This window comes from Theobroma umbraticum, unplaced genomic scaffold (assembly GCF_002168275.2).
Source record: "Theobroma umbraticum cultivar Fairchild unplaced genomic scaffold, ASM216827v3 scaffold_56.0, whole genome shotgun sequence".
NCBI classification, from domain to species: Eukaryota; Viridiplantae; Streptophyta; class Magnoliopsida; order Malvales; family Malvaceae; genus Theobroma; species Theobroma umbraticum.
In genome coordinates this window covers 10,906,914-10,933,319 of record NW_018397256.1, presented here as the reverse complement: position 1 = coordinate 10,933,319, position 26,406 = coordinate 10,906,914, and the positions used below count along the sequence as shown (strand labels likewise).

At 34.7% G+C, this 26,406-nt stretch overlaps 3 protein-coding genes across 4 annotated transcripts; all 3 read left to right on the top strand.

The window, feature by feature from the left end:
- Positions 1-1,051: 1,051 nt before the first annotated feature.
- Positions 1,052-4,935, top strand: LOC110410444 (Ankyrin repeat family protein). Its single transcript, XM_021420125.2, has 10 exons — positions 1,052-1,234; positions 2,061-2,117; positions 2,239-2,306; positions 2,663-2,873; positions 2,955-3,055; positions 3,589-3,667; positions 3,768-3,827; positions 3,893-3,943; positions 4,088-4,166; positions 4,564-4,935. Exons 1-10 carry the CDS (start codon positions 1,154-1,156, stop codon positions 4,641-4,643), a joined length of 867 nt encoding a protein of 288 aa, XP_021275800.1. The 5' UTR covers positions 1,052-1,153; the 3' UTR covers positions 4,644-4,935.
- Positions 4,936-8,664: 3,729 nt separating this feature from the next.
- Positions 8,665-9,613, top strand: LOC110411070 (RING/U-box superfamily protein). The gene has a single exon (XM_021421084.2). The coding sequence runs from the start codon at positions 8,798-8,800 to the stop codon at positions 9,347-9,349; it is 552 nt and encodes a 183-aa protein (XP_021276759.1). The 5' UTR covers positions 8,665-8,797; the 3' UTR covers positions 9,350-9,613.
- A 1,750-nt stretch (positions 9,614-11,363) lies between these two features.
- ATMIN7 (HOPM interactor 7) lies at positions 11,364-26,373 on the top strand. Of its 2 annotated transcripts, XM_021421775.2 has the most exons (34): positions 11,364-11,494; positions 11,632-11,804; positions 12,715-12,790; positions 13,115-13,367; positions 13,603-13,724; positions 13,807-13,865; positions 13,959-14,016; positions 14,093-14,177; positions 14,268-14,465; positions 14,612-14,670; positions 14,786-14,855; positions 14,945-15,013; positions 15,159-15,281; positions 15,377-15,430; positions 15,547-15,635; positions 15,767-15,863; positions 15,964-16,062; positions 16,192-16,389; positions 16,537-16,647; positions 16,717-16,901; positions 17,490-18,116; positions 18,384-18,801; positions 19,379-19,618; positions 19,797-19,920; positions 20,002-20,150; positions 21,651-22,007; positions 22,211-22,377; positions 22,468-22,733; positions 23,027-23,205; positions 23,755-23,871; positions 23,950-24,086; positions 24,213-24,546; positions 25,095-25,190; positions 26,009-26,373. In XM_021421775.2, exons 2-34 carry the CDS (start codon positions 11,702-11,704, stop codon positions 26,069-26,071), a joined length of 5,382 nt encoding a protein of 1,793 aa, XP_021277450.1. In that variant the 5' UTR covers positions 11,364-11,494; positions 11,632-11,701; the 3' UTR covers positions 26,072-26,373. The 2 variants fall into 2 exon arrangements, with proteins under 2 accessions (XP_021277450.1, XP_021277449.1); XM_021421774.2 differs by having other exon boundaries at positions 11,374-11,804.
- Positions 26,374-26,406: the final 33 nt, after the last annotated feature.

The following is a 26,406-nucleotide window of genomic DNA, read 5'->3' as shown; positions in this document are numbered from 1 at the left end:
TCATATATATATAATAAAAGGTAATTTTATCTTTTTATTTTCTATTTCAAATTATTATTACCAATCAAACACTGTAATAAGTCATAATAATTATTCTTACTCTATTCTATCAGTCATATCAAATTATGTAATAATTATTATATTCTATTCTCATGTAATAATTATTTTATTTCATTCTTATCTATTTTATGAACTAAATGTATTATAAAATTATAATAAAAAATAAAAAATAAAAAGAAATAAAGGGAAACCACACGTGCCCTCAGTACTAAGATAAAAAATAATTTATGGAATTTCAATGGATTGATTTTTTTTTTTTTTGTTTTTCTCATTTTCTTTTAACAAAAATATTTTGTAATTATTACAGATTTTAGATGAGAAAAAAAGATGATCCTCTCTTTGATATATATATATATATATATATATATAAAATCGTTTAGTTATTTCCCTTTTTTCTTGGCAAGTTATTATTTCCATTTTTTCTTCTTTTATTGCCATCAACAAAATTTAATCTAGCAAATGTTGAGGAAAAAAAAAAATCATGGAACAGCTATTAAAGGCTTGTTTGTTGTAAAAATTATTGAATAATTAGTTACAGTTTTTGAAGAGTATTTATTAACGCAGTGTTAAGAACATTTTTCCATAAATAAAATGTTCACATTTAATATAATAATTGACAAAGTAATTTAATAATTTTTGATTCATTGCATAAGTATATTACTTTACAAGCTTGCATGAACAATATCATGCATAACTTACCAAAAGAAACGAAGAAGAAGAAGAAGATAATATTATGCAAAATTAATTGAGATTATTTCATTTTACATGATTAGAGTGACATAAAATAAAGATAATTTGCATGTTAATTTTGTTTTATTTTTTTGGTAATATCTTAAAAAATTAACTGAGCCAAATAATTATTGCGGAACAATATTTCTATTTTCATCCGGTCTTCAACCTTCAATCCGGCTGACATGGCGGGTAAGTGGACCACATCCGGGTAGACAAAGAATCCGACCGCAGACTCATAACGGGTAAAATAAAATAAAAAAGACAAAGAAAAAAGGCACCTCAAAAAAACTCAGCATCTTTTATCTGTTCCTTTGCCGGCCAAGGGGAAAACGAAAAAAAGAAGAGAGAGAGAGATCGGAATATGCCATTGGAGCCCCCGGTCTTCCAGGAAGCAGCACGCTGCGACGTCTGCAAATGCAGCTTCAACACTTTCAGGCGCCGCGTATTTTCTTAATCTCAATTTATTATTTTTTATTATCGTTTTTTGTTTCTACGAATAAATTACTTATCATTTTCCTTTAATCTGATGAAATATATCGACGGATTTTTGGTTTTCCTTTTTGACGGAGATTTTAGCGATTAGGTTTATTATTGTGACAAATCGGTAATCATACAGATTATCATGGAGTGCGCTTTCTTTGCTTTGATCTCAGCTGTTTGACTGATCGATTCGCGCTAAAGATAACTGTTTCAATGCGTTGAATTTGCTGATTCTGAGTTCTTTTGAATATAATTGAGTTTTTTAGTATGATTTAATTTTGAGGCGATAAATTGGTAATTGGAAGTATTGATTATCCAATTTGCCTGCTGTTAGTGGCTAGGCTTACTGCAATCTCAATCGAAGATTGAATCGGGTCCATATGTGATGTTGTGAGTTTAATTTCAGGTGCGTGACTGCACGATAATGTTTGTCTGAAAACTTCAGGCTGTTAACATAATTCAATAGTCCAGGCCTATTATATGTATACTATTAGTGGGATAATTCTTATGCAAGACTACAATGCGTCCGTAAGGATGATTCAAAGGTGGTGCGATCTTAAGTTCACTGAACTCTATAAATCTTTTACTGTATCCACTGTGACTAAAGTGATGTTAGTATGCTATTGTTCATGTTGATGTTTCCTTGTTAAAAAGAAAAGTAAATGTAAATATACATACTGTTGTGTGCAATTTATCTTCAAAGTAGGTGTGAATCTAGTCTATGTTAGACAGATTGCCATTGGGAAAATACATGAAATCAAATGGTTTGTCTCTTCTCCTTTTCGCAGCACCATTGCCGATGTTGTGGGAGGACTTTATGCCACGAACATTCATCAAATCAAATGGTTCAAGCTCCCATCCCCTCTATTTATATATTTGGGTTTACTGTGCATTTCTCAAGTTGTAAAAGTTTGGATAAATAAGCTTTAAGCAATCTTTTCTGTTCTCTTTCCTGTGCAAATTCAGGCTTTACCACAATTTGGCATATACTCGGCTGTTAGAGTTTGTGCAGATTGTTTCAATGACTCTTCAGGGTAAACCTTTCTTAATTGATACATATACTATCAATCAGTTGTCTTACATGCATAATTTGATCAAGACGCTAATAACCCTTGTACTGGAATAGAATATCAAATTTGATTATATTGATATCTGTTCTACGTATAATATCAAAATTCTTTGAAAGAGAGAGGGATGGGAAGGAAGGGGGAGTGTTGCTTGGACTTCCATATGTCTTAAGATTTTTGGTGGTAGTGGATGCCTTCTACTCTTGCCTCACTTAGCTTTTCTTATTTGCTTCAGTATTGTTTTAAGAGGCCATTTCTTTATGATTTTTCATTTTTCTTTTTGTTTCTTTACATGGTTTTCTCGTGGATTTATATGGGTGCAGATCTAGGAAAGCTGATCCTCAGCCTTCTTTAGGTGGAGTTGATTCTGTTATAGACGAAGTCTCTAGATTAAACATTAGTGCAGATATGGGTTCAAAAACTGAAGCAACTGCAGGGCATCAGCCTGTTGCAAGCATTCCAGATTGCAAGTGTGGAATGCCTTTGTGTATTTGTGAATCTCCAGCACCAACCACAGATGTGCTTCCACTTCAGGTATGAACTCTTCAGTAGTTTAAGCTGCATCTCATATTCTGTTCCAAGCTTCTTACGAACTCATATTTGTTCCTGGGGCAGATGAAAAACCCTTCAACCTCTGTGGCTTCGTCAAATCCAAAATCAAAGAAGACTGCCACTGTTCCAAAGAGTAAAGGCTCCACTTCAAACAGCAAATCTAGGTATGCTATCTTGGAATTTTTGTATTCAATCTTTGTTCCTCACTTCTTCCAAACATAATGGTTTGATGTATTAATTCTTGTGCAATTGAGCATGGAAACCTTAACTATTTTTGGCCCACTCAACTGTACTCTGGCCTGAGTTAATTGAAACCTGAAGCTGGATGCTAGTAAAATCATGGCCTTCTGGTTTGAGGCATAAAACACTGAAATCAATTTACCTTCTCTCTTCATCTTGCTTGCCTATTGGCAGTGGGCCTGATAGAACTATCTAGAATTGATTTTAATGTAGTGGAGGATAATTGTGTGAGGAAGCCATACTTTTCCACTTTTCTGGCCATTTCATTCTATTTCATGGCCTTCTTATTCTCCTCCTTTTCAATGTCCCATGGTCTCCTTCCTTCTCATTATCCTCTTGAGATATCATATGTCATTAAGTTCATGATTTCATTTTTTGTTTAAGTCTCTAGCCTCTTTTGGTGACGTATTTTGCTGTCTATTTTATTGCACATTTTTAAATGGGTAAAATTATGCAGCTTGGCTTTCAATCCTGGTCTGGTGGCAAATGGTACTGCTGCAGATAAACCCCGGATGGATTATGATGTCAACGGAGAGGTAGAGCTCTTTATGAAGTATTTGAATAGTCATGAGAGGTTCAAGTTTTTGGGGATTTTACTTCTTTTGAATTATGTACTTATGCATTTGCTTTACTCAGGGTTTAAGAGAAGCTATAAAGAATGGTGATACTGCTGCGGTCAAGAGACTTCTTAGTGAGGTATTTTACAATTTTACTCCAAAATTTCAGCTGGTAATGAATTTTAAGTATGATTACATGTGCAGGGTGTGGATGCTAATTACCATGACAAGCAAGGATTATCTTTGCTGCATCTGGTACTGCTCTCTTTATCTCCCTCTCTTTAGTATATTTGTAGTCCTTTACATTTACTTGAAGGCTGGCTGATTGATTACATAATTTTAATTTCCATTTCAGTCCAAAATTTAAATGACACTAATGACGTGATAAACTTGGTGTAGGCGGCACTCTTCAATCGAACTGATATAGTATTTGCCCTCATGGAATGTGGAGCAAGCATGGACTACAAGAACGCACAGGGTAATTTATTATTTATGAGTTTTCGGCATTCCTGATTTTAGAATATGTCTATCTACAAATCGAAGAGCTCAGGTAGAGTTTTAAGGTTACTGAAGGTTGAAAATGTCGTTGGAAACTCCTTTGAGTTGTCTAATTAGGACAAAATGGCTTCTGATATAATTATGGCTTTGAGGGGACAAGGTTAAAACGAAAACGAAAAGACAGAGAAGAACTCTCACCTTCAATTTGGAAGAATGAAAGTATGATACTCAATCATAGCTTTCTTTAATGATGTTAGCTGTTACCTAGAAGTCCATAATTGAGGACTCTCCTTCCATTCGCATGTCTAGCTTTGATGTGTATGCGTCTGTTTGTCTCATAATTATGCTTTAGCTCTTTCTAACCACATCAATTCCAGGAGAAACACCATTGGATTGTGCACCGGCTACTTTGCAATACAAGATGCAAATGAAGATGAGAGAGAGTGAGCAAGCATGAAATGAACCAGACAATGGAATTGGAAGGAAAATGCATACTTTCCTCTGTTAACCGACATGTTCTATCTCTAGCTGTCAGTTTTCAGCAAGAAATTGTTGATATTGTGCATCATGCTGTCAATTTCAACCAGAAATTATAAATATAATGTTGCAAGTGTTTGTATCATATCTGGTAGACAAACCGTCAAACAGGCTGCACGACATGGAAGCTCAATCAAAATGCTGTTTTTTCCTTTGTTTTTGATCATCTTAAGAATGCTGTTGTGAGGCAATAAAAGTTTCTATTATCTGAATCTATAATTTATATATTATATATAATATTGAAAAAAAGGGTCTTTTTTTTTTTGTTATATTTCTAAATTGTTTTTTTAAATATTTTTGTTATTAATATTGATCGAGCTTATTTAATTTATAAATAATAACTTAATTGCATTGAACAATTTATAAATTAATATTACAAAATTTTAATTATATATAATTAAAATATTAATTGTTTTTGTATATACTCGTCTTTCAATCATAATTATCATTACTTTATAAATAATTAACTTTACATTTTAAATATAATTATTAAAATATATAAAAATAAAAACTTTATGCGCGCAATACTTATTCATTAAAAAAAAACTATCTGATTATTTATGTTACTGTTCTGGTAACGTGTAACGTGCGAGAGGATGAGATGGGTCAATTTGGTCGGTTGATGAACTTGGCTGTTTTTCTTTTGTTCTTTTCCTGTTTTTTAATCTTTGGGTTTATCACATTTTATTCTTTCCTTTTTTTTAAACCCATTAATATTTATACTTTTGTGAGATATTTTGAAAATGCAACTCTTAAAATAGCATTAATTGCTCATCAAACTAAAACTTATTTATATATAAAAACTTTATCTTATTCCTTTTTATATGACTGTTCAGACTCACTTCATGTCTGCAATATCCTTAAAACAAATATAGATGAAGACTGTTCAATATTTGTTTTCCCTGAATTGATGTAATCTCTTTATACTTTGTAGTTGTTGATTATTCTATCAGGTTTCACTGCTTACCTCCCATACACAGAATTCTTCCCCGTTCTTCGAATCATCAATACTTACCCCTCATTTATATCTGCTGCAAAGAAATGGCAGCAAGCTGATTGCTTGTATGCTTGTAAGTAAACAGAGTTTCAGTAGGGTCAGGGAACGAACTTGAGCTGATTACATTCTCATGGCCGACCTGTTTTTATAGATAAGATGGACCATTCTTTGCTCAGCCTTTATGATAAACCTTGGATATATATGGAGTTTGCAGAAAGATATTACAGCAGCCACCTTTACCTAGTCACTAACTTTAATGAGGGGCACATCAATAGTTGTAAAATGTAATAGCAGTCTTTTTTATATTGAATCAACCTTGGCAAACAGCGTGTTCAAAGTGTTTGCTCTGTGCTAGTGGCGAGGGGTAGATTTATAAATTTTTTTGAAAAGCGTCATATTTATTTATTTTTTGATTTAAAATTTATTAAGAGAGTATTTAGATCAAATTTAACAATACTTTGTTTAGAAAAATATTTTTGAGTACATTATTAATGGAATTCTGATATTATTGTTTGATATTTGAGTTTGTGAGATAATTTCTTTTCTTTTAAAGTATCTTTTCACAGCTTAATTATCTAATATTATAAAATTAATTAAAAATTATTATTTATTATATGAATTAAAATATTAAAATTAAATAAAATATAATTTTACATAATAAATTATCAGGGTTAGTAATTAACAATATGACAAATTTTTATTCATTGATCAAAATTAAATATAAGTATCCACAAGCTACATAAAATTAAATACAAAAATTAAATAAATAAATAATACATCTAAAAAATAAATAAATAAACTCTCAATTTTAAGATATTATTTGACATGTAATACTATTTTCTATTAACTATGTTATAATTATGAATCTAAATTATCAAATTAATTAAAAAAATATTTAGATATGAAGTATTTAAAAATTTAATTTGAGTTGAAATTAAATTATTACAATTAAAGTTTAGATGAATTATTTTTAAAGAATTAAAAACACAGTTAATGAACAAAAAGATGAAGGATTTGAATTTATAAATAGAGAAAATAGTTTAAGTTTTAAAGTTTTTAATAAAATCTTAAATTATAAAAGAATTTTTTTATTTTTTTATAATATTTAAATATTAATACATAAATTACTTTTTGATAAATGTCCTTTACTTAAAATTTTTGACTCAATTTATTGTAAAATTATAAAAAAATAACATTATTAATATATTAACTATTCTGAATTTTAAATAAATTGTATAAAAATTAAAATATTTTATTTTGAAAAATGAGTAGTGTGATGTGACAACACTCTCTCCAACATACTCCCTCCCATGGGTCCGCCCATGCTGGTGGCAATGGATAGGGTTTTACGATCCCCTCTGCTTTACTCGTTCCATTCATTCAACAAAAATCTTCCCGTAATCATGAGTTTGCCAGCGTTGAAAAATGATCAAAACCTGACCCAGTCATGCATGCGGAGACCGGACGGAGGTTCCTTAAACAAGTGCTAGCCTCATGCGTCTGCATCCATTACCAATATTTCTTTCAATTGCTTTTTAGGTAAACCAGGCGTCCTTTTTCCGGAAAGACAAAAACCATGGTTCTAAGTTTTCTCGGTTGTTGTTTCTTTCATTCTTTATGCATATGTTTTCCCCACTGCCCATTTCTTTTCCAAGTTAAAATCGTAAAAGTAAAATAGGAAATGGTAGTGCCTCGGTGGGATCTGACTGGGATTGTGTGGAAACCAACGTGGGATGGGTCTGCTTCTAACGTGTCATGTAGAAAGCAAGCAATCTTCTCTGTGATTTTTTGCATACGGTATGGTCTTTCCTTTCCTTTCCTTTCTACCTAACATTCTAAAATTAATCTGGCTCTTTGTTTGAATATTGGATGGATGATGATGATGTGTGATGATTAAAATGGGTCATTGCTCTTTCCTTTTCCTTCTCCTTTGCTTTTTATGGCTTAGGATTCGAGCTAAATCGAATGCCTTCGAGTACACATCAAATTCAGAATGAATCAGGCAGCAGTCAGCAAAGCACATGCGACAAGCGAGTTTCATCCTACAGCATGGGACCAGTTGCACCTGTATCAGCCTAATTATATAGTGCATGGTCGGATAATTTACATGACAAGAGCCGGTTTGAGTCCCATCAATTAGGAGAAATTTTATTTTAAAAATAAAATAATAATTTAAATGATAAAAACCGGTTCATATTCAGGTTCACTCTGAACCCGATTTGATAAAAAGTTTGATCAATTAAATTACAATGTGAGTTTTTAACGTAAACTATCAAATTTTAATTTAAACAGTTCGATTGATCAGTCCAATTTAATTTTAAATTTTATAAACTTAACTTGTCAAAAGGGTTTTCTTCTCTTTTTAATTGCTTCTTTTCGTTTTTGAGTTAGACGAAAAAACTTACCACATTATCCATTTAATAATGTTGATATTTAATCTTATAAATTAAAAAAATTAAACAACAATGGCTACGGTTAATGCTGTAAGTGCATATTTTTTCCCCCTGCCATACAATTTTTTCTCTTTCTTTTTATTATAAAAGAGAAATTGATCATGTTCATGAGTTCGTGGCCAACAATTTTTTGTAGTACTAGCCAATCTTTTTGAGACGTTCTTTACGAAGCAAAACACCAGATTCATTGGGTACACCCACAATCTCATGATCCGATCCACTTACTTTACTTTAATCCTAACTTTAACCCACACGCTATCTCCTAGTCTCCTTCCAACTTCTCTAACAGCACCTACTAATTTCCTTTTTATTTTTAATGAAAAGATATTTGAGATAATCGACCACCGTCCTTCTGAGCTGTGACTTACACGATTGCACGCCATAGGGATCTAAGCAACCCCTTCTCTCCTTTATTCCAAAGCTTACCCACACACCGACAAAAATCCAATAAAGCAATCCACTATCTCACCCCCCTTGGCCCCAGGCCGCTTGCAACCTCCCTTCTTTATATAAGTCCCAAGGTGCTTCTCTAACCCTCCCTCTTTCTTTTCCTCTCTTCTTCTTCTCCCTTTTCTCCTGCTAATTACTTTCTTTCCTTTTTCCTTCGCCTTTCCTTGTGTTTCAATGGGTTTCTTTGTAGAGGATCCAGGGCTAATTGTAACCCATCTTCTTTACAAAACGGCTGTTGTTTTAGCAGTGTTGAGATGGGTCCTGTCTTGGGTTCTTAGGTTTAGAGACATAAGCTTCTTCACTACTTCATCTGACTCCCAACCCAACCCTTCGTCTTCTTCTTCTTTTTCCTTGGTTTCTTCACAAATGATTAGGGACAGTCTTGTGCTGACGACCTTCGAAGATGCTAAGGAACGAGTGCCTTGGGTTTCCGACACCTGTGCAGTCTGCTTGAGCCAGCTGAAGGAAGGTGACGAAGTCAGAGAACTGAGGAACTGCTGCCACGTGTTCCATAAAGATTGCATTGACAGATGGGTTGACTATGATCAAGATCACGACCATGATTATGATTTTGATCACGATGATCATGAAGATAATCACAAGACTTGCCCCCTTTGCAGAACCCCTTTACTCACTTCATGTCAAAGCTTGGGCTGGCCTAAGAATGAACCCAGCTGGGCCGTCGAGCGGCTGCTCTACCTATTTGGGGATGATCTGCTTCCTTGAGAGCCACATAATCCATTCTCTATAGATTTTTTTTCCTTTTTTTTAACATTTTTTTTCTCAATTGATCGTTGAGATGGAGCTTGGTACAATAATTATTGTACATTTAGACAGTTTGGGCATGGTTAAAAAGGGTCAATTTTCTTTTTGAGGTAGGCCACAAAGTGGAAGGAAAAAAAAAAAAACAAAACAGTCAAGTCATCTAAAGCTTGACCCTTGGACTAGTTGTATATATAAATCAAATACTTCTTAGAATTTTTTTTTGTATTCTTTTCTCCTTTGCTTTTTAATTAACTATTAAATTTTTTCCTTTAATGATGGTAATTTCCACAAGATCATTGAATGTGAGCAATGGGGCTTGGCACTCTTGAATTAATAATTAAATAAAGAACAGTGTACATTTAGGATTCCTAATTTTTCCAGTTAGACCTTTCAATGAAAGAGTGAGTTGACAACTTTGGTCAAGAAAGTTTTGATCGATAATTTTGAGTCTTGTGGTAGTTTTCCTTTTTTTTTTCTTGGCTTCCTCTGGACAGCACACGATACTTTACTTTATATAAAGTATTTATTTTTCTTAATTTGATAGCTACTTTAATATAAGACTTTAATTAAAGTTGAATGATGAACGGGCTAAATTGCCTACTAAAGAATTGCAATGCTTAGAATTTAGTTGACCAAAATAGTGTTAAATTGGAATTTTGGGATAATTGGCTTCATGGTATGAGATAATATTCTATAATTTGGTTGCTACATGCTTCCTTTTTCTTCTTTTGGACCAATTTACACTGTTCTTTTTCATATGAAAAATCTAGGAAAAATATCTATGAAAATAGACAGCAGCTTCATTTGCACGGTATAGGAAATTTCCCTACTCATATATTATTCAAAAAACAAAAAGAAAGAGAGAGAAAGAGAAAAAAAAATGTGTGCTCAAGGTTGGATATGAGCCCATTTAGTTAAGGGCTGAGTTCCAAGGCAATACTCCGTCAAAGCCAGTTGGGTTCAGTTTTCGGGTTCCGCCTAAACCCGTTAAGCCCAATCTTTGCAAATGATCACGTCCAATTGACATAGTTAACCCGACCAAAAATAAAATCATTTTGCAATTAGTTAAACTTTTATTCAAAGCAATTGATTGATTTTAGAGCATATCCTAATTATTCAAAATATAAAGCTTCTATTTCCTTCGAACTCATCTATTCAATAAATTACAATGGTTTTTTCCCCCTCGTGCCTGTTTTGTATACAAATTTAACGTTAGTAAAAAGTAAATTAAATTGTCGAACTAATTCCACTAATAAATGTTGTAACTTTTTTATTTGTTGATTTATAAATTAAAATTTGATTGAGGTGCCAATTTAAAAACTTTGTTTGAAACATGTGGGCTAATTCGAAAAATAACATTTAAAAAAAATTTGACAACATTTATACTATTATTCAAAATTGTCCTGATGAATAGAGAGCAATGGATGTTGACACGTGTCTTTAATTGAAATTGATGGAGAGTTTCAAGCTAATTTTGAATATTTTGAGTTTATATTTGTTAAGACTTCAATCTTCACTGTTTTTACATATTTGAAGGGCCCTTTCTCTAATTAGATTAAAACTTAGAAGAACTTTTTTTTTTATGTTGTATATTTGTACATCCGTTTATCCTATATATATTTGCAAAGAATGGAAACAAGCTTTCAAATAAGTTAATCACTATTGCATAGAATAAGGATTATTTTTTTTTTACTTAAGCATGTGAGTTTGTTTTAAATGAGTAATATAATATTAAAATGAAATTGTTATGATTTGTTATCTTAATTGGTAATTAATTGAATTAAAATTAATCAAAACATATTGAATTCCATCAAAATTTATTTTTTTATCAAATTATTAAGCTATAAAATTAGTTGAAAAAAATTAAAAAAAAAGAAAACAAGAAAGAAAATATCAGGGCAGAACCGGAATAGAACAAAAATTGGTGGTCCAAATAAAACCCGGGCGTCGTCTGGGCTCGTCGCAAATAAGCCCAGTAGAGACAAAAACCACTGGTTTAACATTTTCGTGCAGATTATTCTGTTCAACAGATCTGCTCATTTCTTTCCAGATCTTCATGGTTTTTCACTCCAATTTCTTCTCTCTCGAAACAAATTGAAAAACGCGGTAACTCCTCTGCTCTTCTCTCTGTCTCCTCTCCTTGCATGTACTCGTAGATCCTAACTCACTTCGACGACGATCTGGCTCCATTCCTCTAATCAACGGCTAATTTCTCTGCTTCGGCAATGAATTTTTCGTTTTAGCATTTAGGTGAGAGAGAGAAGGAAACTCTGGAACTATCGGTTTCGAAGCATCGGAGAATAGAGAAACAAAATGGCGGCAGGTGGATTTGTGAGCCGAGCATTCGAGTCGATGCTCAAGGAATGTGCCGGCAAAAAGTATCCTCATCTTCAAAAGGCTATTCAAACTTATTCAGGTCAGATCTGTTTCCATTTTATCTGGTAATTGTGGTCTAATTAGTAATTATAATTTTATTTTTTTATAATCTGTTTCCATTTTACTGTTTTTTTTAGTCTAATTTTGATTCATGGCGAATTAACCGGGATTGCGAGTTTAAGAAGTTTTAGTTTTGAATTGTGCTGTGTTGATTTTTCTAGTGCATTAGCGGTTATTTAGTTATTTAATCTTCGTGTTCCATATTTGATGGCGTTCAACTATGTTATTACTTAAAATGTAGTTAGAATGGTAGTTGGAGATACTAAAGTAGGGTTTACGAGTAGTTGCATTGTTTATAGGTTATAATCTGTTTTAGCATTAGATTAAGAAACTCGGGTTCTATGGAGTAATCGGATGACTTTCTTTTTTAAGTAATTAATTTCACATTTTTTATTAGAAAATGAGTTTTCTGTTTTAGAAGATGAACCTCTTGTCTGATGGATTTTAGTAGGGATGTTGTAAGTGACATCTTTGTGTATTTCAAAATGATTTTTGCAGAAATGGAAGAATGAAACAAATAATGACAAGCAAAATTGATAATGATCTTGGGTTTTTTTTTTGTTATAATGGATTGTCGAGTTGGTCTTTTCTTCTTTTTTTCCCTGTGATTGACTAATTCTTTAGAAGACAATTTCTGATGGGGTTGACACATGAAATAGAGGAAGTATGGTATTAAGAAGAAAAAGAGGGTGGGAGACTAAGGACGTGGGGCCTTAACATCCTACTGTGCACTATTCTCTATGCATTAATATATGACATCTTCACTGGTTTGGTTTTATATGTGAACTTATCTCTTCCTGTAATTTCATGTTGTCTTCTTGCTCATTGGTTATAGCATTCATCTAGTTACCTTTTTTTTTTCCTTTAATTATATTCTTCCATTTCTTCAGATAGTCCAAAGCAAGCAAAACAGCATTCTTCATCCAGTGAGACAAATCAAGCAGCATCTTTGGCTGGAGATGGAAGGTTTATATCTGTTTACAATCTCATAATATAGTAGTCGTTCTTGTTCTCACTTGATTTATTCCTAGTTTCTTACCCAGGATATTAACCAATGAAATAGCGTTTTTATCATTTTCTTTTTGGTCTATTAGTTTACTTATTCTTCGTTTAGTTCAGAGCTGAAGCTTTTGTCTGTCACTATGGCCTTTGTGAGATTTAGCAAACTAAAACTCTAAATGGCCTTGTTAAAAATGATATGGAATTGTTATTATTGCCGTAATGTGATCATGACTGATACTATAACTATTGCACATGCCCTCTAATTTTTGTTTTTGATTTTACTTATAGTTCACTTGAAACTGAAACTGGAGCTGAAAAAACTGGAATAGAACCTGATGGATCAAGCACACTTTCACAAAGTGCTGGGGATACAGAGCATGTTAGTAAGCCAACTGGTGGAAGTGGAACCATCACAACTGCCTTAGCAAATGCTGGATACACCTTGGAAGGGGCTGAGGTGGAGCTTGTTCTGAATCCTCTTCGACTCGCATTTGAGACAAAGAACTTAAAAATCCTTGAACCTGCTTTGGATTGTCTTCATGTATGTTGTTGCTTTCCTTCTTGATCTATATTCTGAATGTTTATTTTCTACATAATGGTCTTCTCTACGGTTTTTATAGGACATCAAGGGAAGTCCTAATCTGTCTGAAAGCCTGTTATATATATATTCCAAAAGGACCTCCTAATTTTTGTTCAATTTGTTTTTGGAAATTTTAATGCCTTTTTTTTCTGCATAATAATTACTGACATGATCATCTTTAATTCCATAAGCACAGAAACTAATTGCCTATGATCATCTGGAAGGAGATCCTGGTTTAGATGGTGGTAGAAATGTTCCTCTGTTTACAGACATTCTGAATATGGTCTGCAGTTGTGTTGATAATTCTTCTCCTGACAGGTATGTGCTATCGTGTTTGTTAACCTTGTTTATAGCATATGTTACTTGTTACGCATGTTTAATTCTTGCAAACAATTTGCAGTACAATCCTGCAAGTCCTGAAGGTGCTTCTTACTGCTGTAGCATCCACAAAATTCAGAGGTACATTGTCCAGGATCTAGTGGTATTCTTGTCTGTTTTATTATCTAGTATTTGAACTCAGTCATGTTACAATATTGCTAATTCAAAATGCAGTCCATGGGGAACCTTTGCTTGGAGTTATCAGAGTATGCTACAATATTGCTCTTCACAGGTACTTCTTGGATTTGTCGAAGATAGTGATAGTCCAAATTAAAGTAGTTCTCATGAGTTGTGGCTTTGATGTGTAGCAAGAGTCCTATAAACCAAGCGACATCAAAGGCAATGTTGACACAGATGATTAGCATCATATTCAGAAGAATGGAGGCTGATCCGGTTTGGAATTTATATTTCTAATCTTTCATTATTTTTTTCTCCATGATATATCAGGAAGAAAGTTGAAGATGTCTTTTAAATGGGTTTCAGGTCTCTACTTCATCCGGTTCCTCTGATCATACTGAAGTTGCTTCTTCAGAGAATTCTACCTCAAAGGCTGAAGAAGCTTCCTCAGCTGACCAAAATGAGAATGAAATGACTTTAGGGGATGCACTTAATCAGGCCAAGGATACGACACTTGCATCTGTTGAGGAACTTCACAACCTTGCTGGCGGTGCTGATATCAAGGTGCATCCTTTTATTTACTATAATTTGTTTTGATTCATTTGACTTGTAGGCCTCTCAGTTATGTAGCAAATGCTGGGTGTTTGCTTTTAGTGAAGTTTTCTTTTGGTCTTGTATGGTTCTTAACATGGTACTTATGTGTCTTATAGGGTTTAGAGGCTGCTCTTGACAAAGTTGTGCATGTTGAGGATGGTAAAAAGATCACAAGGTATGGACTAAGATATTTTACCCAGATTGCTAGTTTCTGTTTTCTTGTTTCGGCTGTATAAAATTGCAGTTTTTTTATTAATGCTTGGTATCATTACTCTTGAACCTTATCTTAGAGGGATTGACCTGGAGAGCATGAGCATTGGTAAACGTGATGCATTACTAGTTTTCCGCACCCTTTGCAAGGTTGGTTTTCTTCTTATTCTCTCACCAATTATTATTGGCATTTTGGAGTCTCTGCTAGCATTCTGTTCATGAAATATTTTGTCTTGCAGATGGGTATGAAGGAAGATACTGATGAGGTCACAACCAAGACACGAATTCTGTCTCTTGAGCTTCTGCAGGTTAATTTTATGAATTTATTTTAAGTTATGTAAGGATGTTTGGTTAGTAGTCTTTGCATAATACAATAAAGCACTTTCTAGACTATGTGGGGTCAGATTTACATATGCATGTCTTTTATCATATTTGCTCGCCTATGGTATGCAGGGTTTGTTGGAAGGGGTTAGCCATTCATTTACAAAGAACTTCCATTTCATTGATTCAGTGAAAGCATATCTTTCATATGCTTTGTTGCGGGCTTCTGTTTCACAGTCCCCTGTCATATTTCAGGTTCTCTTGCATCTACTTAAATCTCTTTTCTTCATCCTGTTTTAGAAGAATCTGCTATGAGAATTTGCCTCTGACTATGCATTTATTTGTGGCAGTATGCTACTGGGATATTTGCTGTGCTTTTGTTGCGATTCCGAGAGAGTCTTAAAGTATGATTATCTTCTTGACAGATTGTTAAAGCTATTTCTTTCAAAGATGGCATTAGCGCCGTGATACACACCACTTCTACTTTATGCCTGAATACTTTTATCTTATTTCTTTTCAGGGTGAAATTGGTGTCTTCTTTCCCTTGATAGTTTTGCGGCCGATGGATGGTTCAGACTTCCCCATCAACCAAAAATCAAGTGTTCTCCGGTACAGTACTCTTTTTAATTAGTCATACTGTCTTATTATGTGGCATGCACTATTCAGCATATTGTCTTCAACGTGTTAGTTTGCTATTTGCTTTTTATTATCTACTAACCTTTTTAATTTTAACTTTTTAGGATGCTTGAGAAAGTTTGTAAAGATCCCCAGATGCTTGTTGATGTATATGTGAACTATGACTGTGATCTTGAGGCACCAAACTTGTTTGAACGCATGGTCTGAGCTCAGTTACTGTTCCACTGTCATTTATATATATATTTATAATTTATTCTAGGCTTTTTTATATAAGGGTACCATTTGCCTTTTGGCCCTCTAGGTCAACACTCTGTCTAAAATAGCTCAAGGGATGCAAAATGCAGACCCAAACTCTGTTGCTGTCACCCAAACAACATCAATTAAGGGTTCCTCCCTCCAGGTAGGTTAATCTGTTGGCCAGCTCTGCTAAATAAGCTTGCCAATTATGAGTAATACTTTTGTTTTATATTTCTATGCATCCATGTCACCTGTGGTGGCTTAATAACGCTTTACTTCTTAAATTCTCCAGTGCCTTGTCAATGTACTAAAATCACTCGTTGATTGGGAGAAATCTCGAAGACAACCAGAAAGGAAGAGGGGACGTAACCTGTCTCCTGAAGAAGATTCAACTAGAGAATCTGTTGAGATAAAAAGCAGGGAAGATGTTACCAGTAACTTTGAGAAGGCAAAAGCTCATAAATCTACCATGGAATCTGCCATCTCTGAGGTAATTGATTGGGTTTTATAGTCACAGTTTAGCATATTAGACTGGAAGTTTTCTGCAATGCGAATATGACTGGAAAGGATTGTTGATCAATCCTCAATTTCTCGGAATGTAATTCGGTTCTGAAACATAGTGTTAATTGCATTGCAGTTCAACAGGCATCCAGGGAAGGGTGTTGGGTATCTGATATCAAATAAATTGGTGGAAAATAATCCTGCATCAGTTGCTCAATTTTTAAGAAATAGTCCCAGTCTGGACAAGGTAGAACCCTTATTGATCAACCTTTGCTCAACTCCTAGAGAAGCTGTCTAACTCTTAGCATTGTTGCAGGCAATGATTGGTGACTATTTGGGTCAACATGAGGAGTTTCCCCTTGCTGTCATGCATGCTTATGTAGATTCGATAACATTTTCGGGAATGAAGTTTGATACTGCAGTACGTGAATTTCTTAAAGGATTCCGTCTTCCTGGGGAGGCTCAAAAGATAGATCGTATCATGGAAAAGTTTGCAGAACGGTATGGGGGTATCTATGCTGCATGCATAAAAATGTCTTTGTGCCTAAAACATAAACAGAAGCACGGCTTAATCTAATTATGGAAACAGATTTAAACATACTTTAATTTAGTGGTGGTTCTTTTTAATCATTATAGGTAGGTTTTATGCCAACAAATCCGCTGATAAGGTTATTTATTTATTTATTTTTTGTTTTTGTTAGAAAAAAGAATCGTCATTGGATCAACAAATTTTATTACGTCTTGAGAACAATCTTCTCATATAACTTAAGCATCCTGCAAGCTTCACACTTGCTCTTTGTTTAATTAGCTTAGATTACAATTTGTACAACCCCATCCTCAAATCCGAAAATCTCTGCACAGAACCTTTTCTTTTTAATACTTTTGAGATTCTTTTAATAACTAAGCTATAGCCAATGTAAATAAGAGTCAAATACCTATGTGTATAAAGATCACTCTTCTATGAGCCATTTTACTGTTTGTATGGTGAGTGTTTTTGAATACAAATTTTGGTGTCCAATTAGTATGAAGACTATATGCCTCTTTGCATCACTAGGTGGTGATTTAGTCTTCTTGTTATGTGTTTGGCAGATATTGTGCTGATAATCCTGGTCTGTTCAAGAATGCAGACACTGCATATGTTCTTGCATATGCAGTTATCATGTTGAATACTGATGCCCATAATCCAATGGTCTGGCCTAAAATGTCAAAGTCAGATTTTACACGTATGAATGCCACAAATGATCCTGAAGAGTGTGCCCCTACCGAACTTCTGGAAGAGATATATGATTCTATTGTTAAAGAAGAGATAAAAATGAAAGATGACGCAGTTGGCATAGGGAAAAGTTGCAAGCAGAAGCCAGAGGGGGAAGAGAGAGGTCGCCTTGTTAGTATTCTTAATCTGGCTCTCCCTAAAACAAAGTCTGCAACTGATGCTAAGTCTGAAAGTGAAGCAATTATTAAGCAGACACAGGCTATTATCCGGAACCAAGGAGCAAAAAGAGGAGTTTTTTATACTGCACAAGAGATTGAACTTGTAAGGCCCATGGTTGAAGCTGTAGGATGGCCATTGCTGGCTACTTTCTCTGTTACAATGGAGGAAGGTGAAAATAAGCCGAGGGTGGTTCTCTGTATGGAAGGATTTAGAGCTGGGATACATATTACATACGTCCTTGGAATGGATACAATGCGCTATGCATTTTTAACATCTTTGGTCAGGTAAAGCTATCTTTTTCTACTTGAAAGAGTTCCTCTTGCTGCGGTGTTTGCCGAGTTCCTCCATCCCCCTCCCCTCTTCCTACCATTGCTTTATTTCTGCTCTATCATTCTAATCATTCTGTTCTTCTTACCTTGTCTTATGATGGGCTGTACTGCATCAATCATTATTACATTTAATGGGGTAGTCCATTTGTCAATCATTATAATGCTCTTAGTCCCTAGGGAAAAGCTTAATTGTAATGCTTAGTCTGTGATTTTGGATGTTAGGTTTACTTTCTTGCATGCTCCAAAGGAAATGCGTAGTAAAAATGTCGAAGCATTGCGGACTCTATTGGGCTTATGTGACTTAGAACCAGACTCTCTTCAGGACACGTGGAATGCTGTTCTCGAATGTGTTTCTCGGCTTGAATTTATTTCGTCAACTCCTGCCATTGCTGCTACTGTCATGCATGGATCAAATCAGATCTCTAAGGATGCTGTTGTACAGTCTCTGAAAGAATTGGCTGGGAAACCTGCTGAACAGGTTTTTGTGAATAGTGAGAAATTGCCTAGCGATTCAATTGTGGAGTTCTTCACCGCTCTCTGTGGTGTATCAGCAGAAGAACTAAAACAAACTCCAGCTCGTGTTTTCAGCTTGCAAAAGCTTGTTGAGATCAGTTATTACAATATGGCTCGTATACGTTTGGTATCTCTTTTAAACTGATAGACCTCCACAAGACCACTTGTACATGTTTTTATCTACTTATCAAGATTTTATGGCTTGTCATATCACTGCTCTCTGACCATCTTTGAAATTCAGTTAATTTTCTTGGTTCAAAATGCTTTTAATTCCTTTCTTGATAGTTCTGGTCTTTTAAGTAAAGAAGATTATAAATTTCCTGATATATTTCTGCCTTGCTCTCTTGATATATTATGGAGAATATTCTGAAATTTTTTTAAATAATTTCATTGAATTAACATTTACATGTAAAGTGACAATAGTTTACAAGAATAGAGCATTTTATATGAATTTGGTTTTCCTTTGACCACACATGTGCATATTATAAATTATTAGTTTTGGATGTGTAATTTAGACCACACATGAGCATATTATAAATTATTAGTTTTAGATATGTAATTTTGACCACACGTGAGCTGTTATCTTGACATAGTGGGATCTAGCTATAGTTTCTAAATTGATTTATAAATTGAAAATCATTTGTTTTTTCTGCCAAAGTACATGCTGGTTTAAATTTTAAAAGTTTTAATGATATGTCTACCAGGTCTGGGCTAGAATATGGACTGTCCTCGCAAACCATTTTATTTCTGCTGGAAGCCATGCTGATGAGAAAATTGCTATGTATGCGATAGATTCTTTGAGGCAGCTTGGTATGAAGTATTTGGAGCGTGCGGAGCTGACCAATTTTACTTTCCAAAATGACATTCTTAAACCTTTTGTTGTTCTCATGCGGAACAGTCGAAGTGCAACCATAAGGAGCCTTATTGTTGACTGCATTGTTCAAGTATGTGTGCTTGCTCAGATCTCCCGAACATCTAGCTCTCTTACTTGCTGATGTTTCCCTCTTTTATCTGCATAAAATTTGCATTTAATACATTTTTAATTTTAAACCTTAACTGTCAGTTTTTATTATTCTGTTGGGCACTTGTGTGAGACATTGACTGATAATGATGTTATTGCAGATGATAAAATCAAAGGTTGGAAGCATAAAGTCTGGATGGCGAAGTGTTTTTATGATTTTCACTGCTGCTGCTGATGATGATTTGGAATCAATTGTTGAAAGTGCATTTGAGAACGTGGAACAGGGTAAGAAGCAGCCATTTTTCATCTTCCAGACTGATGCTTCTCTTCTTTTTGCCAACTAATCTAACAGCAGGTTCTTTGCAGTTATACTGGAACACTTTGATCAAGTTGTTGGAGATTGTTTTATGGACTGTGTCAACTGCCTTATTAGGTTTGCCAACAATAAAACTTCCCACCGCATAAGTTTGAAGGCTGTTGCCCTGCTCCGTATATGTGAAGATCGTCTAGCAGAGGTTTGTTTTCCGGCCTTCAGCTTGATTGGTTAATTGAGCATGTTGTTTCCTCACTCTCTCTCTCTCCAAAAACAAAAATACATTTTGTTTGTTTTGTTGGCCCTCTTCTAGCAAATACTTTTTCTGTGTGTTCTCAGACAACATCTTGAGTTGATAGTCTGCATTTATATCTATATTATTATTACATCTAGTTTATTTCATAAGGGAGGCAATTGGGCTAGACATGTCAGGTTCTGGCCATTTAGACTTTAGGTTGTTGAACTTTTTAGTTAATTCAGGTTGGGTTGTTTGACCAGGTTTTCCGGTTTGAGTCAAATTTTGCCACATTGTACTTGCAGAAAATAACCAGATTCAGATCTGGGTTGAGTCTGTATTTGGGTTGTTAGATATCCTAAAATAGAATTGTATCTTATGTTATAGTGGAGTTAAATCCTGCATATTATTTTTTTCTCATGGCCAAAAGAACTTGTTTAGATTTAACCATGTTCTTTGAAGATTCTCACCCAAAATTTTAAATAAGCTCTGGTAAATGGGCCGGTGACTCTATCCTAGCTGATGTAAATGGATCCTATTATAAATCCTCGGCATTGAACAGTAACAGCAATAATAGCAGCTTCCCATTGAGAAAAAAAAAAAATGATATCAGTTTCCTGGCTTTATATGCCAAAAGGACATAATGCTCTACTTCAGAAAGTAGCTCTTGACAGTAATAAAATTTGAATACTGTACAGAATTGAAAATTTCTTTCAAAACAGTAGAAAACACTAACTTAGGACCCAAAATATCAGTTGCTCCTTATCTGTAGGACAGTTACTTAAAAGCAAAGAGAACAGCCTGCAATCACCAAGCACTAGAATGGGAACAGCACCTGAAGGGATTGAAGGTGCTGCAGATTCACTCTTCAATATCCAAGCGGCCATTGCTTCAAAGCCTTTCTTGGAGTGGATCTGACCTTAGCTTTGAAGCTCATAGACTAAAAATTGTTGCTTCAAAGCTCAGAAAGGATAGTAACTTTTAGTACAAAAATTCTCCAAGACAAAAAATGGTCCAAGATAAGGCATAAAAGACAAAAGGACAATTGGGTATGTAAATGATAAAAGCATCTTTGATTTTATCTGACAAAAAGTTCCCTTACCACGTAATTGTCTAATATGACAATGCTTAAAAGCAAGCATTACCCCACAAATTTGTATACATTTACAACCAATTCTTTGTATCACTAGAATGCTTTTGTTGATATGGAATGACATTGACCAAAGCCTAGTGTTCTTCGTCATAGTTGTAAATGAGGAAAACATTGTAAAGGGACTTTGAATCGGAACGTTCACAGCAATGGCAAAAAAATTGCCATGGTTACTACCTTTTCTCAGGATAAAAAAAGAATGTTTAAATTGACTATTTGCTTTCGTTGATTACTTCAAAACAATGTTTACAAAGTTGCTTAACTTCCTTGTAATGAACATCTTTCCTTAAGTGCTTCAGCGTGTTTTCAAATTGCAGGGACGTATACCTGGTGGGGCTCTGAAGCCAATTGATGTTGATGCTGACACAGCGTTTGATGTAACTGAGCATTATTGGTTCCCAATGCTGGCTGGTTTGTCTGATTTGACATCAGATTCAAGACCAGAGGTTAGGAGTTGTGCACTTGAAGTTTTGTTTGATTTGCTGAATGAAAGAGGTAGCAAGTTCTCAACACCATTTTGGGAGAGCATTTTCCATCGTGTATTGTTTCCCATATTTGATCATGTGAGACATGCTGGAAAGGAAAGCTTAATTTCTTCTGGAGATGAGTCGCTTCGTGAAAGCAGCATTCATTCGCTTCAGTTGCTGTGCAACCTTTTCAACACTTTTTACAAGGTATACGAGTTTAATAATGTGATTTTCTTTTCCTTTTCTTTTAAATCCTCTAACTAATTTCTCATGATTTGAAATGAGGGGGGGGGGGGGGGGGGGGTTTGGATTAGATTGTGACAGGAAACAGAATATCATCTAAATTCTAAATGGTCCATATTATCATGTGTTTGCACCAAGTTTCCTGACAATTATTGGTCTTCACGCAGGAGGTGTGCTTTATGCTGCCACCGCTCTTGAGTTTGCTGTTGGACTGTGCTAAAAAGACAGATCAGACAGTGGTTTCAATTTCTCTTGGTGCATTGGTGCATCTGATAGATGTTGGAGGACACCAGTTCAGTGAGAGTGACTGGGATATGTTGTTGAAGAGCATAAGGTTTGTATCCTTTTCAATTTTTTGAGAGTCAGAATTAAGAGAATTTGTAGTTGTAAGTCATGTATTTGTTTACTTTATTCTGATCACCAGAGATGCATCATATACAACACAACCACTTGAGCTACTCAATACGTTGGGACTAGAGAATCCAAAGAACCCCTCAATTTTAATTAGAGATTTAGAGGTTCAAACAGGTGGTGAAGGCTATCAGTTTGATGCTAGTGATAATGGGAAGATTTCACCGCTTGCATCCCCAAGTGCTGGTAGTGATAGCAGAACTAGGAATTCTAATGCATCTCTTTCACAATATCACAATCAAGAATCTGGGTTACAATCTAATCCAGATGGATCTGAAGGTTAGATGTTGTGATTTTTTTTTACCTAGCTATTTGCTTAAACTTTATCCAATTGGTAAGCTGTATGTTCATTAGTTAATATCATTCATATATCAGAATCAGTTTGCAGAAAAATGTGCCAAACTGTTTACAAAGTTTAATTCTCCTCTGATATTATTCTGAAGTTGTGTTTTCCTTCATACTATCAGTGAAGGGGCTGACCCTATTCTACGGTTTGAAAGAGCTCAATTCAGACATTCGAAATGTGTGTCCATTAGTAAACCTTAAGAATGTATACATCTTTATTCTTGTAGGTGTTCCCTCACCATCAGGTAGATCTCAGAAATCTGCTGAAGCTGGGAGTCTCCAACGAAGCCAGACAATAGGCCAAAGAATTATGGGGAATATGATGGACAACCTATTTCTCAGAAGTCTTACGTCAAAATCAAAGAGCCGTACATCAGAGATTTCAGTTCCATCTTCACCACCCAAGGTAAGCAATTCATTTCTGGTTGTCTCATAGGTGGTTAGCAATTCTTTTCTCTGGGTGTTTGATGTTCCCATATCTTTGGTGGATCAATCACGGGATAAGTTCTATTTATGGGTTTTTATTCATACCTTACATTCTTTCATGGCTTTTTTCTTTTCATACCTTATAGAAGACAATTTAGAAGTTCTTGTTCTTGATGGTCACAGTTATTACTCTCGACTGCTATTAAACATTTTCTTATTGGGGTGGAGGAGTGCATCTAAATGCCTTTTTAATTCTTTATTGCACTCGCTCTGTGTGTGTGTGTGTTTGTTGCACTCAGTTTATTTTATGTTTAAATATTTACTTACAAGAAGCAAGTTTTATCATTTCAAACCCACCAACGTTTTTTATTTGAGGATCAGATAAAAAAATGGCAGAGATGCTTGTCAAAAAATAAAAATGGTGGATATGCCTCATCCTTATTTATGGATGTAATGTGTTATTGACACGACATGCATTTTCTTCACTATTCTTTTTTACTTCTCTCACTTATTTGATCTGATACTTTAGCTTCCTGAGGCTGTTGAGCCAGAAGCCAAAGATGAGGAGGAAAGTCCACTGATGGCAACTGTTAGGGCCAAGTGCATCACTCAATTATTACTTCTTGGTGCTATTGATAGCATTCAGGTTTGCATCTTCGGACCTTGGGTCATGTGGTATACTGCTGCAATTTTATCACCAACTAAAATGTGTCTGAATTGGCAGAAAAAATACTGGGATAATTTGAAAGCAGCACAGAAGGTTGCCATAATGGACATTTTGTTATCTTTGTTAGAGTTTGCTGCTTCATATAATTCTTATTCTAATCTCAGAACACGTATGCACCATATTCCTGCTGAAAGGTGAGAAGAATCTGTTATACTAATTTCAATTTTTATCATCATCTTGTTTGTTTTGTTTGCTGCGCTGTTTTCATTTACTCTTGAGTTGCAAGAAGCTTGCCTACTAATAACTTCATATCTTGGCAGGCCCCCTTTAAATCTGATTCGCCAGGAGTTGGCAGGAACTTCAATTTATCTGGATATCTTGCAGAAAACAACTTCAGGATTTAATGACAAAAATGGGCAACATCTAGAGCCTAATGGTTCTCAGGACACTGATATTTCTGCAGACAACAATGGTTCAAGATTGGCTGAACATTCTTTTACAGAAATGAAACTGGAAGGAATAGCAGAAGAAAAATTGGTATCTTTCTGTGAACAGGTACTCAGGGATGCATCTGACCTCCAGTCTACAATAGGAGAAACTAGTAATGTGGATATTCATCGAGTTTTGGAGTTGCGCTCTCCAATCATCGTTAAGGTATACAGTTTCTTTTCTCTCTCTCTCTCTCTCTCTCTCTTAAAAAAGTTGAAAGTAAACATGATGTGAAAATGAGTAGTTGCTTATTAGTTAAATATTATGTGTCAACTATGCCTTGTCTATGTAGCAATCTAGGCTTTTGCTAAAATTATATTAGTGCAAGATAAAGGAAAGTCATGACTGGCTCGATAGTGCGTTTGATTGCACACATTTACTGAGAACAAGAGTGCAGCTCAGTTCTTTTCTTTTTCTTTTCCCCACTTATATCAGGCCTGCCCTTTTTTTCTTCTTGCTGTCTCTGCTGGGTATGGGTTGAACTATTATTGCTTTGATTCATGAAGTGAATACCTCCTCACTGCCATTCTTTCAGTTGTCACATTATGTCATAAAATTGTTTCTAATGATCAGGTAGATTGCTTTAAGTTTTATTTCTAATGGCGGTCACCTCATTCTTGGGAGTGGCAGTGAATGTCAACTTGATTATTTGCTCTTGTGACTTCTATTAGTTGCAATGCTAATAGAGAATTTGGTTTGTTTTGCGCTTGCAGGTGCTTAAAGGCATGTGCTTCATGAACAATGTGATATTCAGAAAACACCTTAGGGAGTTCTATCCTTTGCTTACAAAACTTGTTTGCTGTGACCAGGTAAATCTCCCTTTCTCTTTGCCTGTACCTTAGATCTCGTTTTAGATTTCTAATTGCAAGTTTGTATGTAATACAAGAATAGTTTTCAGTTTTGAGGCATTTTCTGTCTCATTAAGATTGCTGCCATCACTGCTGCTCCTGCAGAGTTGGCACAATTTTTGTATTGCCCAATCACCACAATTATCAAGCATCCGACATAAAACCATATGGCAATACATGGAAAAGCCCAACATGATACAGGCTTCAACTAGCTCTAAACTTAAGCAATGCTTTATAACATCCCATAATACTCTCTCATATGTCACATACAAACAATTAATGGGTAACAAACAACTTGGACTTGGATACCGTCATTACCTTGTCATTTTTCTTTTAAATTTACTTTTCAGCGTGTTTTATTATTTTGTTGATATGGCTCTTAAAATGTGGTGACAAAAACCCTTATACCACGAATTTTGCATCCCGAAAAGCACCATCATGCTCTGGGCATTTATATTTGTGGCACTATCCCTTGCTAAAAAGTTTATTTTGACTTGGTGTAATTGATGAATATATTGCTCTGCAATCACTCTTCAAAATTGTATTCTAGGAGCAGATTTAACTAAATGTTGCAAGCGATTCTTTGCTAGTCTTGGCTAGATGTGGTCAAACATGTAAATAAAAAAAAATAAAATTTCTCAGCATGTCGTGTACCATTTGGTGAGACTGAAGCCTCTTCCATGTTTAGGCCATTCTCGCATGTAAAGCAGATAATCCACATAGCGACATTTTCATTCTTTAAATCTGTTGATAACGAATTGTATCTTTTATTTCTTCAGATGGATGTCCGTGGAGCACTTGGTGATCTTTTTAGGGCACAATTGAAAGCTCTCCTACCATGAGAGTTATAATGGCTATTTTGTTTGAGCTGCTTTCGAGGAATGATTTTCAGCGTTGCTGCACATTCCGTAACGTATCAATGTTATCCTAGTGAAAGAAAAAAAAAAAATAGATGGTTGAAAATTGAAATATTTTCCTGTAATCTTCCATTCTTTTTTCCCCAGTAGTATAGAATTAATAGAGGGAGTTGTTTTCGGATACGATCCCTGATTTTTATACCAGAGTTGCGAATAGAAAACCATCTTTGTATCAAAATTTTTTTGTGTTAAAAAGGAGAAATATCAATATTAATTTTCCCACAGTATCCGAAAGTTAGGCTCGTAGGGTTGGCGGATCG